Source organism: Cornus florida, unplaced genomic scaffold, assembly GCF_030987335.1.
Source record: "Cornus florida cultivar Cherokee Brave unplaced genomic scaffold, ASM3098733v1 CherokeeBrave_3.0.0_Hap2_Chr04, whole genome shotgun sequence".
Taxonomy (NCBI): Eukaryota; Viridiplantae; Streptophyta; class Magnoliopsida; order Cornales; family Cornaceae; genus Cornus; species Cornus florida.
In genome coordinates this window covers 2,858,034-2,877,010 of record NW_026775574.1, presented here as the reverse complement: position 1 = coordinate 2,877,010, position 18,977 = coordinate 2,858,034, and the positions used below count along the sequence as shown (strand labels likewise).

At 38.0% G+C, this 18,977-nt stretch overlaps 1 protein-coding gene and 1 long non-coding RNA gene across 2 annotated transcripts; one reads left to right on the top strand and one right to left on the bottom strand.

Annotated features, from left to right (window-relative positions):
* Positions 1-9,842: 9,842 nt before the first annotated feature.
* LOC132302495 (uncharacterized) lies at positions 9,843-11,649 on the bottom strand. The gene is made up of 2 exons (XR_009480845.1): positions 11,081-11,649; positions 9,843-10,603 (listed from the first exon to the last, which is right to left on the bottom strand). It is a non-coding gene; the product is annotated as an uncharacterized LOC132302495 (long non-coding RNA).
* A 3,603-nt stretch (positions 11,650-15,252) lies between these two features.
* On the top strand, positions 15,253-16,595 carry LOC132302493 (protein PLANT CADMIUM RESISTANCE 2-like). Its single transcript, XM_059799378.1, has 4 exons — positions 15,253-15,577; positions 15,703-15,774; positions 15,997-16,209; positions 16,327-16,595. The coding sequence occupies exons 1-4, from the start codon at positions 15,322-15,324 to the stop codon at positions 16,404-16,406; spliced, it is 621 nt and encodes a 206-aa protein (XP_059655361.1). The 5' UTR covers positions 15,253-15,321; the 3' UTR covers positions 16,407-16,595.
* Positions 16,596-18,977: the final 2,382 nt, after the last annotated feature.

Genomic DNA, 18,977 nt, shown 5'->3' with positions numbered 1-18,977 from the left:
TTCACATCACGGTGTATGATACCGTCGTGGACACAGCTACTCGTATACAGGAACTCCAACCCACGTGCAGCCAATACAGATGTTTAGTCATCGTTCCCAGGAAAGAGGATAGTTACCACTACCATTTATACTAGTCTTGTGGAGATGGTCAGCAAGGGTCCCATGAACCATGTACTCGTAGACCAGGATCATCTCCTAACAATCATCGCAATAGCCAATTAGAGAGACAAGATGATTGTACCGAAGCATAGAAAGGGCATTGATCTCAGCCCAAAACTCATGAACCCCTTGTTTGGATTGCGAATTCAACCGCTTTATGGCCACACACCTTGTCCTGTCAATGAGCCCTTTATACACGTTACCAAATCCACCTTTACCACTTACTAGTTCATCATCAAAGTTGTTGGTGACCAACTGGATCTCAACAAGTGAGAAGCGTCCATGCAACTCCTCCGCTTCCAATGACGAAAAGCTCTTTATTTTGCTAGAGTTTGATTCTAACCAATTTAAATGGTAAACCAGAAATTCAATAAAGTGAGTGCAAGAATTATACCCGTTGCAATCGTATTTTTGTTGCAAAAAGCTGAAAATAATTTTCGGAGTCTTGGAGTCCTAGATGTCGGAGCGTATGCTGTGAAAACAGGATTCACTCCAGCGAGACTATTGTCGGGGTTGCTCAACTTAATTATCTCTATACCTTTGAGGATGGCATCAACTTTTTTAGAGCTCGACTCATACTTCTGCTGCAAAGTTACGATTAGATCATGTCTGCACTCCATCCGGTCTCCTTCCATCATGACCACATAGTCCTTGTATGCTGGAACCCCATATCCACCGCCCACATCAGCATCAATCTCAATAAACTTATTGTTTATTAAGAGATTAAACATTTTTTGCGCGCTCTCAGTGATGATGGATTCAAGCTCACAAAAATGAAGCCTAACTAAATATCTGATACCCAAATCTACTGGTAATTTCCATGTGAAGTTGTAAACTTGGTTTGTTTGTTGGTTCAAATTAATTGACCATGCAGTTTGATAAACTTTAAGCGGTGCAGAATATATGGGTATGTTTGTGTATGTGATCATATTTCTTGTACTGACTTGTAAAAAACTTGATTGTAACTAGTAATTTTTGTCCTCATACCACATACGAAACATGCCCAAATCTTCTTCTGGTAAAATGAATTTCCGACCAACATTTAACCGGTAAACTATCTCTTATGTAATGTCATTATCAATATGGTATCGAAAAAACTTATTGCCAACGACATGAGCGCCCAAATCACCATCTGGAGTGTAATAGAGACCGGCAGGCATGGAAACGATCTCAATTCCGTTTATAAAAGCATAAACATTATCACCATATGAAGAAGTTGTACTTTTAAACGAAAAAGAATGTTATGTTGAAGACTTGACTTTCTTTGATGTTCAAATAGAATTCTTTTGCAAAATAACTTGCACCCAAAGCATCAGCAGTAAGAGAAGTACTGAAATTGCTGAGGAGGGTGTAAGGACCAGCTTTAACAGTAAAAACTTAGATCTTTCAAAACCAGGGTATGGAGTTGGATAGAAGTGCAATCGAATGAATTTCTGACCTGGTCTAAGCTGAAATGTATAGGTGAATGGAGCACGAGAGACCCAAGCGGTCGTGTAGGGAACAAGATCGGCAAAAAAATGATTGGTGGACAGTTGTTGATAAGCTTATTGATTTGCCTTTTGCTTCTTTCGGTGAAGTAAATGTTGAACCCATATCTCCGACCAGTGACGGACCCAGAAAATTTGGTGAGGGGGGGCGAATTTTTAATTTGTGGGTACAAAATTATATGATGGGTTTATTTTTGTAATTTTAGTAGGGTTTTTTTCATAAATTTTAAAAAAATTTAAGTATAAAATGAAAAAAAAAATCAGTGGGGCAAATTATAATTATAGTGGGGCATCTTCATAAATTATCAAAATTTGAAGTATAAAATGCTAAAAAAAAAAGAATCCAGTGGGGGCGAATTGTAATTTTAGGGGAGGCATTTTCATAAATTTTAAAAACATCAGGGTATAAAATGAAAATATTAAAAATTCAGGGGGGGCATCTGCCCCCCCTAGTCCCCTGCTGGGTCCGTCCCTGTCTCCGACCCATTCCCGGCCATCAAAAGCAGATGAACTTCCAGAGGAGCCGCAGTTAATGGCAATGTCATCTGATAGGGAAAAATAAACCTAACCTATCTTAACCTAACGATAGAGGCAACTAAGTGTTGACCAACCACCAGATCTCTTCTACTTTCGAAGGATAATATTTCGTTATCAAGGATAACGATTTCCATTGGATAAGTTCCATGGGATAATGACAAATCTTATCAAGGATAAGATTTCCATTGGATAAGTTCCATGGGATAAGGATTATGATATTCCCTTATCAAGATAAGGGAAGTGACGATAAATAGGAAGACGACTCGGGAATAAGGTACGACGAAAAAATTATTATTAAATCACTGCCTTCTTTTAGACCTCCGGTGATTAACTTGATCGTCGGAGAGCTCTTGGCAGGCGCCACACCAGTGCCGTCAAGGTTTATCGATCTTCTCCTTTCTTCCTTGCAGGAAAATGATACCGTATAGGACCGCATGGATTTCAGCCTCAACAGTTGGCGCCATCTGTGGGAACTACGATTTCTTTATATGTTGTTCATTTAGGTATATGCGTTTGCGGTCCGGTATGGTTATGAAGGAATACCGTTGCAGGGATCTGGTCAAGGGGAAGAGTCGGGTGAGAACCTAGACGTCCCGAACGACCAGGAACGGCTTGCAGCATTGGAACTACAGGTCCAAACTCTAAGTCAGGGTATGGATTAGTTGATCCAGCAAAATGCGGCGCTCCTGTAACATCTTGTTCACCGGTTCAACAAAACTTGCCACGACAAGATCTCTCAAATCCAAACGGAGGTAATGAGAATCTTGAAGAGCAAGATAATCATCCTCCACAGAATGAGACCGAAGTGAAACAAAGCCAGGTGGGAAACCGACGTAGAGAGGTGATCTACCCATCTCTCCCACAGAGTTCCCGACCTCATGAAGGCACAGTTTTCTGTCTTAAGGAAAAGACAAAGAATGTTACTTATTTTGACCTGCAGATCGAGGATCTCAATGGGAAAATGGAAAATGTAATGCATGCTATGAAAGGAAAAAGTCATGCCGCCATAGATAACCTGGTACAAAGGACCAATTTACCGTTCAGCCCCGCCGTTATGAAATGTCCACTGCCTAGTAAGTTCAGGATGCCCTCGTTCGAAAGCTTTGATGGGACCAAAGATCCCCTCAATCACCTATAAACCTTTCAAGCTCTTATGCATTTACACACCATGCCAGATGAAATCATGTGCCGAGCTTTTCCCATTACACTTAAGGGATCAGCAAGAGTTTAGTTCAACAAGCTGAACTCAGGAACTATCAACACCTTCGAAGAACTGAGTAAACAGTTTGTGAGTCACTTCATTGCAGGTCAGAGGCATAGGAGGTCGGCTACTTACCTGTTTACCATGGAGTAACAAAAGGAAGAGTCGATCTGGGAATACATCACCCAATTCAACGCAAAGATGTTGCAGGTAGAAGAGGTGGAGGACAAGGTAGTTTTGACCGCTTTCATAGGAGGACTCAAAACCTCTAGATTCTTGTTCTCCTTATCAAAAGAACCTCCCACCAGCATGGTAGAGTTGATGATCAGAGCACAAAAGCACATTAACGCTGAGGACACCATGAGTGCACGGAAGGAAGGAAAGGACAAAAAGAGGTCAGCCCCTCTCACCAGGGATGAAAATGGTACCAAATACAAGAGATCGTTCTTCAGCCAGAGCGATAGCACATATCATGAGAAGGACTCAGATGAGTATACCGACTAAAAATTGTCTCACAGCTGGAATTAACCTTATCAAGTCATTCACAATAAAGACTGGGGACATCTCAGTTAATCATTTTAAATAGAGGGTAGCTCCCTCACGTGTTATCTTGTTTTCAATAAGCCTTGAGGCAGTGATAGTCTTTAATAAAATTCCTTTCAGTTGCTTGACTCTTAGTCAATTATCTTTATACGTGCAGTATCCCCGTATTACAGGAGATAGTAAATGAGTGTCCTGTATTATAAGGACTCGGGCTAAATGAATCCCGTAATCCATATTCCCATACTATAGGAGATAGTAAATGAGTGTCCTGTATTATAAGGACCCGGGCTGAATAAATCCCGTAATCCATATCATCGTACTATAAGGAATAGTAAATGAGTGTCCTGTATTATAAGAACCCGGGCTGAATGAATCCCGTAATCCATATCCACGTATTATAAGGGATAGTAGAAAAATGTCCTGTATTATAAGGACCTGGGCTGAATGAATCCCGTAATCATTATTCCCTTACTATAAGGGATAGTAAATAAAAATCCCTTACTAAAGGGACGAGCTGAGTAAAACTCGTAAAATTTAATTCCCTTATTAAAGGAGTAACGACCTAAGTGAAGCTCGTACAATTTATTCCCTTACCAAGGGAATATTATCCAAAGGTACCAAAAATAGTACCCAAAGGAAGAGTATCCAAGGATACTAAAAATAGTACACATGGAAAGATTACCCATGGGAACATCACCCAAGAGAAGAGTACCCAAGAGTAAAAAAAAAAAAACTACTGTTCAATGAATAGTACCCGCAGGGGAACAGTGCTGGGGGCATAAAATAAAATAAAATAAAATAATAATATTTTTACATTCCAAAAGCTAGACGAGCAAGCTTGCGAATAGGGGGCAATTGATAGGGAAAAATAAACCTAACCTATCTTAACCTAACGATAGAGGCAACTAAGTATTGACCAACCACTAGATCTCTTCTATTTCGTTATCAAGGATAATATTTCGTTATCAAGGATAACGATTTCTATTGGATAAATTCCATGGGATAATGACAAATCTTATTAAGGATAAGATTTCCATTGGATAAGTTCCATGGGATAAAGATTATGATATTCCCTTATCAAGATAAGAGAAGTGACGATAAATGGAAAACAACTCGGAAATAAGGTACGACGAAAAAATTATTATTAAATCTCTGCCTTCTTTTTAGACTTTCGGTGATTAACTTGATCGACGGAGAGCTCTTGGCAGGCACCACACCGGTGCCGTTAAGATTCATCGATCTTCTCCTTTCTTCCTTGCAGGAAAACGGTGCCGTATCGGACTGCGTGGATTTCAGCTTCAACATTATCTACCGGATAATATCGGACAGGCGAGTCATTCGCGCTGGTAAACACAAGAAGGTGGAAGAGATAGACACTGGTGATAATTCTAAGATGAGAACGGTACATGGTATTTTTATTTTTATTTTTATTTTTTATTTTTTTTGCTATGGGCAAAATCAAAGAGACAGTACTTCCCACTGCTAAGGGAAGGAAAGGAATAGAGAGTATTCTTTCAGCCAAATTAAGAAGACTTTACAAGTCTTTAGCAGACTTTTCCACCAAATTAAGAAGGAGTTTGGAAAAGAGTATTCTTTGATATCGCTGTCACACGACTCACACTTCATTGACCGACTGCAATTTTCATGTACGTTGCTCTGTGTTTATATATAAAATATATATGGTAGATTATCTATCTAGAAAGATAAAAATATGATAAGTTCGTTAATTCCATGACATAAATTTTGTTTTGGTAAATTAGTTCCATGAGATAATTTATTTAAGTCATTGTAGTTAATCAGAGTTGGAGAATTTTTTTTTCTTTTACTTTTTTAACTCCAATAAATTCTGAAATTAGAGCTGTGCCACATAATAAATTTAAAAAATATATATTTGCAAATTTATCGGCCAATGTCTCAAAACGTGTTTCGATTGTATTTAGTTGTGTCCTCCGTGTCAATCCAAAAGAAGTAATTGAACTTGTAGCAAAATTGTGTCTTTGATACCGTGAATGTCATTTTCGGCGTCATGTACGTGTTTTCTATACAAAAACTAATGAAAAAGAGGACGAGAGCACTAGACTCCTTAACATGTGTAGTAGCATCCACACGAAGAGAAAATGGTTTCAAGTTCTATTCATGAGTGAATTGTTGAAGAGATAAAAGAGTCACATAAAATATGTAGTATGTACGTAAACCAGAGCAATGATATGAGCATCCGAGAGCCCCATCTTCCAAACACCTAAATTGTTCCAACGATCACACCATTCCCTCCGATGAGGCTCGAACCCTTGGGCCTGGTAGCACTGGGTCATCATTATTTCAACTCAACAATCCCACATCTGACTATTCACTCTAGCACCATTCCCTCCTATGAGGCTTGAACCCTTGGGCCTGGTAGCACTAGGTCATCATTATTTCAACTCAACAGTCCCACATCTAACTATTCGCTCTAGCACCATTCCCTCCTATAAGGCTCGAACCCTTGAGCCTACCGGTGAAATAGCACGCCTCCATAAAAAGACCAAAATACTCCTGGGTTTCTCGAGCCAAACAAGAGAAGGGGTTTGGTTAGGACCAACTACCCTACCGAAATACAAACCGTGTGGAATCCACACTGTAGAGAATTCCATTGGATAAGTGGTGGTCATGGCTCTCTGCACTGCTGAGACAAAGAATACAAACATTGGATTCCATTCGGAATTCCAATACACTCCTGTCTCTCGTGCTTGGTTTTTCCTGTACAGCAAGCCAAAGACAAAACTGAGTGTTTTGGTTTCGTTCTACAGAACCAAACTAGACTATTGTCGAAAATTTGTCATGGCAGACTTGCCATCTTTGATCCTGTGATGTGACTAACATAGGCTGCACTAGGTGTCTAACCTGAAGTAGGTTTCTCCAAAACCAATAACAGTTGGTAGGGATTTTCAAATCCCAAAAGCTTCTGTGTTTGAGTAAGTGAATATCAGTCCATTCTGTCCATATGTTTTGGTAATAATCTGTAAAAAGATACTTCCTCCGTCCCAAAAAGGATGTCGCGAACCAAATATGCCTCATGATTGATGTTCTATTACATGTAGAGAGATTAGGTATGCCCAAACCACCTTCATTCTTTGGGCTGCAGCATTGTTCGGCTCTGAACCTTGGCATTGGAAGGTCCAGACCACAAATATATTTGTAGGATCATGTTCATGCCCTGGATGACCTTGGATGCAAGAATGAAAATGTTTGTCCAAAAGGAATGAATGCTAAGCAAGGTAGCTTGGATGAGTTGGAGTCTCCCAGCAAAGTAGATGCTCCTGTTGGTCTAATTTGATATCTTAGCGAGCATTTTGTCTATGAGGATTTTACAGTCAACAACACAGAGCCTTGATGAAATCAGAGGGATGCCTAGGTATCTAACTGGGAGGAAGCCAATGGAAATTCCAAAAATATTGAAGATGGACATGGACATTACTGAAATTTTTTTGGCTCTTGTTTGGGTTAGCTTTGAGTCCATAAAGGTCAGAAAATGTATCAATGGACTCTTTGAGGCTTCTTGCTAAATTGAAATCACCCTTTCTGAACATTAACACATCATAGCAAATGTCAAGTGAGAAATTTTCACAGCTTGGCATCTCCAGTGAAAACTAAAATCAGGGTTCTCAAAAGTGAGTTTGTTTGTGATTTCAGAAAGGGTATTCATGGCAAGAACAAACAGGTAGGGGATAGAAAAAAAAACCCTGGCAGTGGACATGCATGTGGAAATCCAATCAATAAATTTTGAGGGAAAATTCAAGAGGGTGAGTACATCAAAGAAGGAAAGGCAAACTAAGGGTATCATAGGCTTTGAGCAGGTCTACCTTGAAGAGTAAGCCTAGATAAGTTCCAATTCTTCAATGAAAATTAACTTGTCATGAAAATGCTACTTGTGCAAGAAATTTTACCAAGTAACATTCCTAAAATTTTCAATTATCCCAACTAATCAAATGAAATGACGAATCAATAGTATCTCCAAATTTTCAACAAAAATATATCAACAGAAAGATTGGAAATAGGAAATTGAACTCCCCAAAAAGCTAAGAAAGAAGATTTTTGTTAGGGCCTTGAAGTTACTCAAAAAGAGAGAGCCATAAATGAACTTGAGTATGTTGTGATTGGCTTATCATTTTTCAAGGTTAGAAGGAGCATTATGTGGTATAATGCTATAAATTTTTAACCTCAAGCCTTTTAGGATGGATATTATTTCTCATACTATTGTCAAGTACCCGATTTTTTTTAAACAATCTTCTTGGTGCCCTTTTGTTAACCTCAAGCCTTTTTAGAATGCAAATTATTTCTTATACTATTGTTTAAGTATCCTACATTGGTGCCTATACATTAGGCATCAGGCTGTTTTTTAAACAATCATAATAGTAATCCTATCTAATATATTTACACACACATATAACATATTGTTGTTTATTATTATATTGCAACATTAGAAAATCAATGCCATAGTCATCTTAATTGAGCTTAATTGACCAGAAGTTTCAAGTTTTTGCACATTCAGAGCAGAGCATTTAGGAACCTAAGTTCATGGGAAGAACTACACAATAAACGACCAATGTTGGATCACATTGTTTCTAAGTTAAAGAAGTCTAACTTTTCACTTCTGTTTTGCGTTTTCCACTGATCGTTACCAATATGCGTGTCGAAAATGTCTAGACATCTTCATATGCTTTAAAATAAAAAACATCGTAGCTTCCTAATGACATTTATAGGATTAACATCAATTCACAATAAGCACCATCTATTTGAGTGCACAATCATTTCCTGTGTAAAAGACAGAACAACACCACGTTGTTTTCTTGAAGAAATTAACATCAAAGTTCTTCAAAGCTCTGATACATTAATAGTGTACAACTGATAACATCAAAGTTTCGCTGATAGCATATTTAGCTTTAAAACCACATATACACTCTCTGTCTATATATATATACATACGTATATATATCTTAAAAGATGGAAGCCAACCTATATTAAGTTTTACAAGAACATAAGTTATTCACCTGGGCCAGAGAGCTCTATATCCTGCAAAGATGTTGAAGATCGATAAATGGAGTCAGGATGCCCATCTGACGAGAATAACTCATGTGAACTATAGTTGGTTGTTTCTAATAGTCCCTGCGGTAGTGGAGAATATGAGTGAAAAATAAGTAGTATTAAAGGTTAAAATTGATTTAATTTGCTAAATTTAACTTGTAATTGAGGAGATACACATTTAAGAAAATCCATAAAAATTTTGGTGTGTGTACCTATTGTCATAAACTGTGAGGATTGGTTTAAAGAAAATTTATGATACTTCTATTGTAAGGTAAAAACCAATATTGTAGAATAAATCGCGTTTAGTATTAGTGTAATGACAAATCAAATACAAGTAAAATATGTAAAAGTCGAGCCCAAAAAATAGAAGATTAAGAAGACTTGTAAAAGTCTCTGGCAGATTTTCCACCAAAAAGAAGATGCTAGCTCAGGATAAAAGAAATCGCTGTGAAACTTGGTTGCAAATTTTTACTATAATGATGAAAATGTGATTGGCTATGCTCACTTGGCTGCATATGTGATTGGGCTAGCTAACAAGTGCTTCTAGAAAATGGGACTTGAGAAAGTTTTGATGGGTTTGGACCACCTTGGCTCTTGCTTCTCTCCTTTTTACTTTATTATTATTATTATTATTATTTTGGTAAGTGAGATATTATTTGAAGAGAAAATACAACTAGCTAGGAGGAACATTCCCAAACACAATACTCCTCAAATAATAATCTAGGATTATCTCTTTTTCCAATTCCACATGCAGCTAACTCAATTCCTTCAAGCAACTTGTTCACTGAATGCACTTTAAAAAAAAAAAAAAAAAAAAACTTGTTTCAGTAAATAAATAAATAAAAATTGTTCAGTAAATGCTTAGTGGCACCAATACTAGGAGGTCCTTATATATATATAAATATATGTATTTGAAAAAAATTAGAAAGATACGTTTGTAAGAAATGAAAATGGAACATGATATTTGCGGTAGTACTACTATACTTTTGTACTCTGCCTTGCCGTACTCTTCTTGATTTTTCAATATTGGAACATGATCTTTTCAACGTTGGTTGAAGTGAACTAGCAGTATGTGTGGGCCACTAGAAATAATGTTGGTGGCCATCACCGTCCACTCCGGCGTGAACGTCGTCGGAATCACCATCAACGAGTACCAAGTCAAACGTGCTGGTATGCACAACAAGAAAGCCGGATTGGACTCCCTGTGCGAACAAACAAAGACCCAATAACTTCCATCCAAACCCTTTTTAATCACTCAATAATGAACAAAAAAATGAGGATTTTGAACACAAGGCTAGATAACCAGTATAGGTTTTGTAAGTGAATCGGTTGTCGGCCGCTTGTGTCAAAACCGGCAAAGCCAGCCGGCCAATTCTTGCCCACCGGTGCCGCACCGCAAGGTCACAACCGACCTCTCCACAGCCCATCGCCGGCCATGCCGCCATCGCCATCGTCATCGCTGCACCAGCCGGCCGAACCAGGAATCCTTACCTGAAATTGCACATCGCCGATTCAGTTTTTGCCGCCGATCCTCTCTCGCCGTCGCCATCACGTTCTTCGCCGGATTCTCAGCAATCAACGTACTTCTCGGATGGCCCATCATCCAAATCCTTGCCTGAAATTGCACATGGCATAAGATAATGGAACCATTCAATGTTCGTGGGATTTCCAAATACACCTCAAATAGATACTGCAATTAGTTAATTGCACAACAAGGGATTACAAAATTATACTCCTACTTTAGGGGTACATTCAGATACTAGAGTTATACCGGGGTTTGAATTCCCCAATTTAGCTCGAAATAAAATTTTCAAATATCACCTTGGCCAATATTATCCAAGGATTCTGCCGAATTCAAGTCAGTGAAGTAAAATTCTTTCCAAAATTTGTATTTTAATTTGATGACACCAGCTAAATCAACAAGAACAAATGCTACATAATATAGATTTTTTTTTTTTTTTTTTTCTTTAATTGGATGGATATTTTATATAGGTTGCTCCAGCAAATTAATGAGCCAATTGCTTGGAGGTGGTGGTGCTGATGGAGGTATTTTTAACACCTTACTAATGAATTTGTTTTCAATGAACTCTACCGTAATTTTGGGTGTCCTTTTGATAGCCATACATAGAGCTGCTGGTCCAGAACTCCGAGCAGCATGCTATAATGTCCCAGAAGTCCAACCTGGAATTCGCTGCCTCACAGGAGAAGCGAGGATTATCCTATAGGTGATACCAAAAATAGTATAAAGCTAATTTCAGAGAACCTACAGGGAAGTCTTGCAAATCAACCTCAAAAACTCATGAGAGAAATAACAGAGAGAACGGGACTCATTGTAACCATTGTTATGTGGGAAATTAGAATTTCGTCTCAGCCCCAATCCATAACTTGGTTCCCCGAAAAAAGCAATGAGGAGATAGAAAGAAAGTGGGATACTTGGTTCTCTGAAAAAAGCAACGAGGAGAGAGAGAGAAAGTGGGATGGAGGGCTGAGGAGAGAGAAAGAAAGTTGACGACGTCTCCGTTAGTGGCTTGCTGCTATGTTGAGCATGATGCTGATGTGGAAAGTTAGCCACGTGTCATGTTTTAATTGAATTGGGGTAGCAGGTGTCAATGCTGACGGGGTACCCTTGGGGTACCCAATATTCTCTCCTTTGCTTGGGCCAATGGGACGAAGAATTGGAAAAATTCCGCCAAATTTTTCCACAAAAAAATAATAGGTAAAGTACACTGACACTCTTTCAATTTGTCAAAAGGACACCCCCAACAACACTTAGTCTATTTTGGGACAAAGGTGCCCCTCAAGTTTGATACAGATACTAAAAACACCCCAATAATAATGAATTGACATTTTTGCTCTTTGACCTTTATATTGACTAATTTGAAGGTTAAAATTACATTTTTAACCTTTACTTACAAACCAATCTTTCCTTCTTCCTTCTTCTTTCTCCCATCTTCATCTTAAACACTGATTTTCTTCAAGTAATATAATAATTTTTTCAGCTTTATATATATATCAAACTCCTCTCCACAGCCCGTCGCCCACCCTTTTCCGTCGTTCCATCTCAGCCGACCTCGCCATTCCTAGCGAAGCCTCAACCTCACCGCCGCGAGTCATTCACGACCGAGTCAACCGACTTCTCCACAGCCGTACCGAGCCCATCACCGTCTCGCCGTTCAGTCCCGCCGACCGCCATCATCCGAAGCCGCAAGCTCACAGCCGAACCTGTCCATCGCCGCTGCCGCCACTTCACCGCCGGGCATAACCATTATAAGCACTGCCTATTCAATTCCAAGCTTGCCGGCTGTTCCCCTCACCAGTCGACCTCTCCACAGCCGACCCCTCCATCGCCTGTCAAACCATCACAACTGAGCACTCCATCGCCCGATCTCGCCACTGCCATCACGCCGCGAACCACCCCATCGCGGCTGAGTTCACACCACCGTCCAAAGCCTCCTTGCTCGCCGGCCCATGCCACCATCTCCATAACGAAACCATCCACGACCGAGCTATTCACCGCCGTTGTGGATCTGGTTGTGGATCGAGACAGTACTTGGTATTCGGACATTGCAACAAATTTATGTGTATATATATATATATATATATATATATATATATATATATATATTTCGGCGGAGGTGATCTGCTTGGCGGTGATGAACCCACCCACGGTGGAGATGCTCTGCTCGGCGGCGGCAAAAATTATTACATGTGTGTGTGCATATATATATATATATATTTGTTATATCGGTGTATAGAGAGAGAAAGGAGAAGGGTAATTAGGTCATTTAATTATTTTTGATATTTTATTATTTAAATTAATCAAATAATGTAGGGCAAATTAGGTCATTTAATTATTTTTGATATTTTGTTATGTTTGGCTGTCAAATATAACAAGGGGTGTCTTTGTCCCAAAACAAGCTAAGTTTTATCTGGGTGTCCTTTTAGCAAACCTGAGAGGGTGTTAGTGTACTTTATCCAAAATAATAAGATCAGATAGGACTTTTGTCCACATAAATATATAGACCCACTTGCTTTGGAAATTAATACTTGTCTATTTTCTGTATACGTCTGATATTTTTTAACGTCCTTTTTTTTCTGTCGAATTTTAAAGTTACCAATTTAAAAAATATTTCTTGATCAGTTTATAATAAAGGATCCTAGTCATGGTATTAAGCCATTGACGGTCCAATACTCACTCCCGTGGCATATCAAGGTTTCCATATATTTATATTTATATTGACGGTTCGGGTTGACCCGGAATTCCTCCATCTCCGTCAATTAGTCTTCTATCAGTTTGTTTTCATATCCTTAATTAATTCAAATAAACCCTAAATTTAGAAGTGACATATGAATCTTTAATTGAAAATATATATACCATCTCGTCGTCTGATTTGGAGTTGGATATCAGTTAATCTAAGTTGTAGACTTAGATACCAACTTATCTTAGGAAATGTTTGCATTGTCTAAACAATCTCTCCATCTTTTTTTTGAAAATTATTTATGTTGAAAATATACCAAGTATTGGGAAAGATTATACTATTATTATTTTTCTTTTCATGAAATTTATTGATACAGCTATTGATGTAACCCCCCCCCCCCCCCCGCGGCGACACTGACACACAGTCACTCTCTGACCATAACTTATATTTTTCTTTTGAAGTTCCAAGCAATTACTAAGTCCCACCTGCCTAGATAATGGCTGCCACCACGCGGTGACGAAAGTTCCCCATAAATTCCCATGGGGCTCGCTTGACTTGTCAACATTGTCTCTTTCCTGTGTATATATATATATATTTTTGGTAAATCAATTCCTACTATTTTAAATAATACATAAATAATTATTTTATAAATTATTACATATAAATTGTGCTAATGATTCATATTTATTATTTGATGGAGTCAAAATCTCATAGTTTCGAAAAATTAAAAATATGAAAAAATACTGTTTACACTCACTCAGGTACCACTTTTAGGTACATAGGTACCACTTTTTGTACATGCATGTATCATTTTTTGTCATTAGGTACTACTTTTTGTGTTGCACAACAAAGTGACACCCGATACACAAAAAGTGATACTTCTATGCACAAAAAGCGATATCTATGCGCTTAAAAGTGATACCTTAGTAAAGACAAATAGTATTTTTTATGCCCACGTCAACATTTTGGTCTTATATATATATTATATGTTTTATTATTGAACTTGGGTAATATTTTTTATTTTTTATTTTTAGAATAATAATAAGTAGCTAAACTTTGAAATGTATTCGTTTGATTTATGTGAGTACGAGTGACATCCAAATGTCAACAATACTTTTAGAACCCTACGGTGCATGTATCCACCACCTACCACAATTTGTAACTGATTCAATCATGGTTTTGGATGGTTACAAACTTGTCCGGAGGCATCGGAGGAGGTAACTCCCATTCCAGTGGAGCTTGTCATATGTGGAAATTCTTCTTTTGACAATGATAGAATTTTTGAATAGTCTGAAATTCTTCTTTTTTTCATGTGTGGTACCCAGATACAAAAAGGACAAGTTTATAAATATTTTGTTTGTAATATCGAATTCAGCACTTTAAATTTTAAATTAAAAAAAATTTAATTAAAGAAATTGAAAAAATATAGTATGTGTGTTTGCCCAACATTAGTTGTACACCTATGTGGATCCATTCTATAGTAGCTTGATGAAGAATCCAAAAATTTCACAATATATGTTGAAAGAAATGTATTTCAATATGTTATTAATAAATAATAATTAATTAGTGTACCAATAAATACTACAAAAAGTTCAAACGGTCAATATAAACTCAGTTTGTTCTACATGGGCATGGCTAGCTTAATTTGTTTGGCATTGTTCCTGAAGTGAAAATGAATATGAGTTAATTACCCAAAAAAGAAAAAGAAAAAAAGGAATATGAGTAACTATATTTAAGGTGTAGAAGAAACTGAATGCGTAAGTTGGACAAATGTGATCAAAATGAGAATAAAGATGAAGATTTTATGAGTTGTGAAGAGTCAAATAAGCCCCGAACTCTAAAGAGTGAAAAATAATTGGGCTCTAAAGTCGACTCACATTTTTATCAGGAGTGTATTCAATGAAACTTAAATGGACCTGGCCCACCCTGCTGAGGCTTTGGCTGGCACCACGCGGTGAGGAAAGTTTCCTGTAAATGTTGTGATGGACCATGAGGCCGCTTGACTTGTCAACAATACTTCCAATATATATATATATATATATATATATATATTATACAGACAAACTCTATACATGTATCCCAGAAGTATCTCTATCTTAATTTATATATATATATACAGACACAAACTCTATACATGTATCCCAGAAGTATCTCTATCTTAATTTATCCCCCACACAGTTTCTCTCTTTCTTTCTATTCCTCCTCTTTACCCAGCAGAATCATCATGATATCCTCGAACCCAAATGAACACGTGGCAACCGGTGTTCAGGTGAACTCGACGGACCATTTCTATTCAAACAACCCACACGAATTACCAATTCACCATCAACCCAAAAGCGAGGTTGCTTGGTCCACCGGTCTCTGTGACTGCTTCGACGATGTCCCTAACTGTAAGCCTTCTTCTTCCCAATACCTTGCTAGTCGGGCGTGAATGACACGTGCCGTCTTAAGAGATTAAAGCTCACACACACACACATATATATATATAGTCTGTTTCACTTCTCTTCTTTTACAGGTTGCATGACCTGCTGGTGTCCATGTGTTACTTTTGGACGGATTGCAGAGATTGTGGACAGAGGTTCAACATGTAAGTAGTAGCTACAATAACAAATGTTGTGTGCAGCTTATTGGCCTATACTTTCTCCTTCTCATAAAATAATCGTGAACATGACAATTTTAATAAAATGCACAGCTCCCCAAACATAAACCAAGGGAGTAATACATTTATACGCATGTTATATATATATATATATATTATATGTAGAAGTTTGATATTAACCTTGATGTGGTGGGTGACTTTTGTGTGCAGCTTGTGCCGTGAGTGGGGCGATTTACGCGCTAATAGCAGTTGTGACTGGTTGTGCGTGCTGTTTCTCATGCTGCTACCGTTCTAAGATGAGGCAGCAATACAAGCTGCCAGAAAACCCCTGTGGAGATTGCTTGGTTCACTGCTGCTGCGAGTCTTGCGCCTTGTGCCAAGAGTACCGCGAGCTCAAAAACCGCGGAGTCGACATGACCATTGGTATATATATATATATATATATAATCTCTCTCTATATATATATTTGTAACTACTATACATATTTTTTAATTTCATGGATTATTGTTGATGGGTATTTTGCCATTTCTTGATGTTTAGGGTGGCAAGGAAACGCGGAGAGACAAAATGGTGGAGTGGGATTCCCGCCGGTGGTTGCAGGAGGAATGAGCAGATCATGAATGTAAAATATTTGCTTAATTGGGCTGCTAATTATAGTGGCAAAACTCTCTTCATTTTGGATTTGTTCAGTTTGCAATGTTGAAGTAGAAACAGATTGCTTGTAATGAATTATTGTATTTTACAATTAATTTGATATTGACAATTTCATAAATAAAAAATAATAAAACTTGATAGCAGTGGTTATGTTATGTATGGTCAGGAGGCGAATTTTGCATGATCTACTTAAGACTTGTTTGTTAAATCACAAAGAATTGATTCTGGGTTAGTAAATTAAATTCGTTTGTGGTCTAATTTTCAATTTGGAAAATGATATTTACACTAATGGATTTGGCCTATTTGTTAGGCAGAATCCTAGGTGGCTTCTAAAAATAAATAATAAAAAAAAAAAAGCGGATACAATCCCTTCATCTTCCCATCTCTCCTCTTTTCTCTCTCTCACCACCTCTCCAACTTCCCTATCTCTCACCTCTTCTCCCTCCTCCGCCCTTCCCCTAAACAATTTCCTCTCTGCAACATTTGCTAGGTATCTATTAATTTCGCCGGTGGCTGTCGCGAGTTTTGCCTTCACAGTAATAAACTGATCTGATTTTTCCGTTGTTGTTTGCATAGGTGAGGCTTCATCGGTTCATCGTTTCTCTTTCCTGATTTTGGGTTGATTATTTATAAACCACATAACTCGAATTCTGGGTTTTCAGATTGAGAGAGGGTGTATGTAGAGAGAGAAAGAAGGGGAGGAGAGAGAAAAAAAAAAACACATTTGGGTTGATTATTTCTAAACCACAGAACTCTAATTTTGGGTTTTCAGATTGAGAGAGAGAGTGCATGTAGAGAGAGAAAGAAGGGGAGGAGGGAGAGAAAAGAAACACAAGGATCACCCCACAAGACCACGCATCGGCCTTAGCGCCGTCGTAGTCGGGTGAAAACCTCCGGCGTGGCGTCGACGGCGAAGGTGTTGATGAGGACTAATAGTGCGTCGCCACCAAACTCTCCTCTTTCTCTCTCTTCCAAACTTGACAACTTGACCATTAGACTGCCACGTAAAAGCCACGTAGATTCTGTCTAAGAAATAAGCCTGAGTTACCCGAGTATCACGACCCTTTCGATTTTTGCCCAAGTCACAAGAGAGCCCTAGTCAACATGTTTTGTGTTCCTAAATTAAGAAAAGAATATATACAAGTCAAATAAGGTTTTTTTTTTTTTTTTTTTTTTGCTTCTTCCTTCTTTTTTCCTTAATGTCCAATCAGTCGTTTCTTTCTTCTTTTTGTCCTACAATATATATATATATATATATATATATATATATATATATATATATTTTGGGTAAGTAAGAATAATAAAGAAAAAAATTTACAAAAGTAATTGGGGGCATACCCAAGTCCAGCATTAGAGGCCCAAAGTCATACGGGCCACAGAGAGCGATCCAGTCCTTACAAAGAAAGCCCAAAGGAGGCTTCATAAAAGGAAAATAGAAAGGAAGTACAATGGGACTTCTCCAAACAAGCCCTTAAATTCAAAATATAACAAACCCTAACCAGCAACTAACAGTAACATAGAAAGGGCACAATTATCAACAATTTGCAACTTCCTGACTACGCGTGAGGTGGTGGTGGTGAGGAAATTGGGTCAGTTGTGGTTGTGGTTGTGGTTGTAGGGGGTTGAAGTTCAGGGTGTGGCAGACTTGTCACCATTGTGTTGAATTAAAGACCAGAAATGATTCTAAGTGTGGTTGAAGGAGGAATGAACCGATCATGAAGTAAAATATTTACCACTTAATAGGCTACGCTACGCTTTTGCTTTCTCTTTCCTTCGATCTCTTTACTTTTTCCTTCCAAATGCAGAAAAATGTGTTAAATCTACTTCATTTTTTGTTCATCCCCTTTTCTTTCTCGTATTTGGTGAGGTATTTATATATATAAATACATATGACACAAATTGGGTCACGTGCACTTTACACCCTAGTGATATCGAGATAGTGCGTATAACCCCCCATTGTTTGTTCACCTCTTCTATACTTTAAAATTGTGCGAATAAGTGCATTTTGGGTATTGACCGCTATTGATCGGTACCAGAGCTACAAAAAGACTAAAATAACCCTCTATCTATGATTTAAAAAACTAATAATATAATATAATATGTGAAAAGACTAAAATAGCTCTCTATCAATACTCCATCTCTATTCTCGTTCTCGACTCAGATCTTGCCACCTCTCTCTCTCTCTGCAACTGCAAACTACAAAACCATACAAGAATCAAAAGTTCAAAAACCCATATATCTATCTGTCTGCAAGAATCAAAAGTTCAAAACTAACTAGGAAAAAAAAGTTCAAAATCCATATCGGCATATCACTTCAGATTGTTCAAAAAATTAAAAGTCATATCTTTCAGTTTCCATTTCAGATTATTCCAAAAATCAAAACACATATCTTTCAATTTCCATTTCAGATTGTTCAAGAAATCAAAACCCATATCATTCATTTTCCATCGCCCACTGTTCTAGTTTGGGTTCGTCGTTTGCAAGCTTCAGCCGTTGTCTCTCAACTCTCAAGCTTGCCCACAACCCCCGCCCCCCCC

Excerpts from the sequence above, each read along its gene's own strand:
- LOC132302493 (XM_059799378.1), top strand. The coding sequence starts at position 15,322 with ATGTATCCCAGAAGTATCTCTATCTTAATTTATCCCCCACACAGTTTC. Across the intron at positions 15,578-15,702 it reads CTTCGACGATGTCCCTAACT|GTTGCATGACCTGCTGGTGT; the intron begins GTAAGCCTTCTT and ends CTTCTTTTACAG. Across the intron at positions 16,210-16,326 it reads CGGAGTCGACATGACCATTG|GGTGGCAAGGAAACGCGGAG; the intron begins GTATATATATAT and ends CTTGATGTTTAG.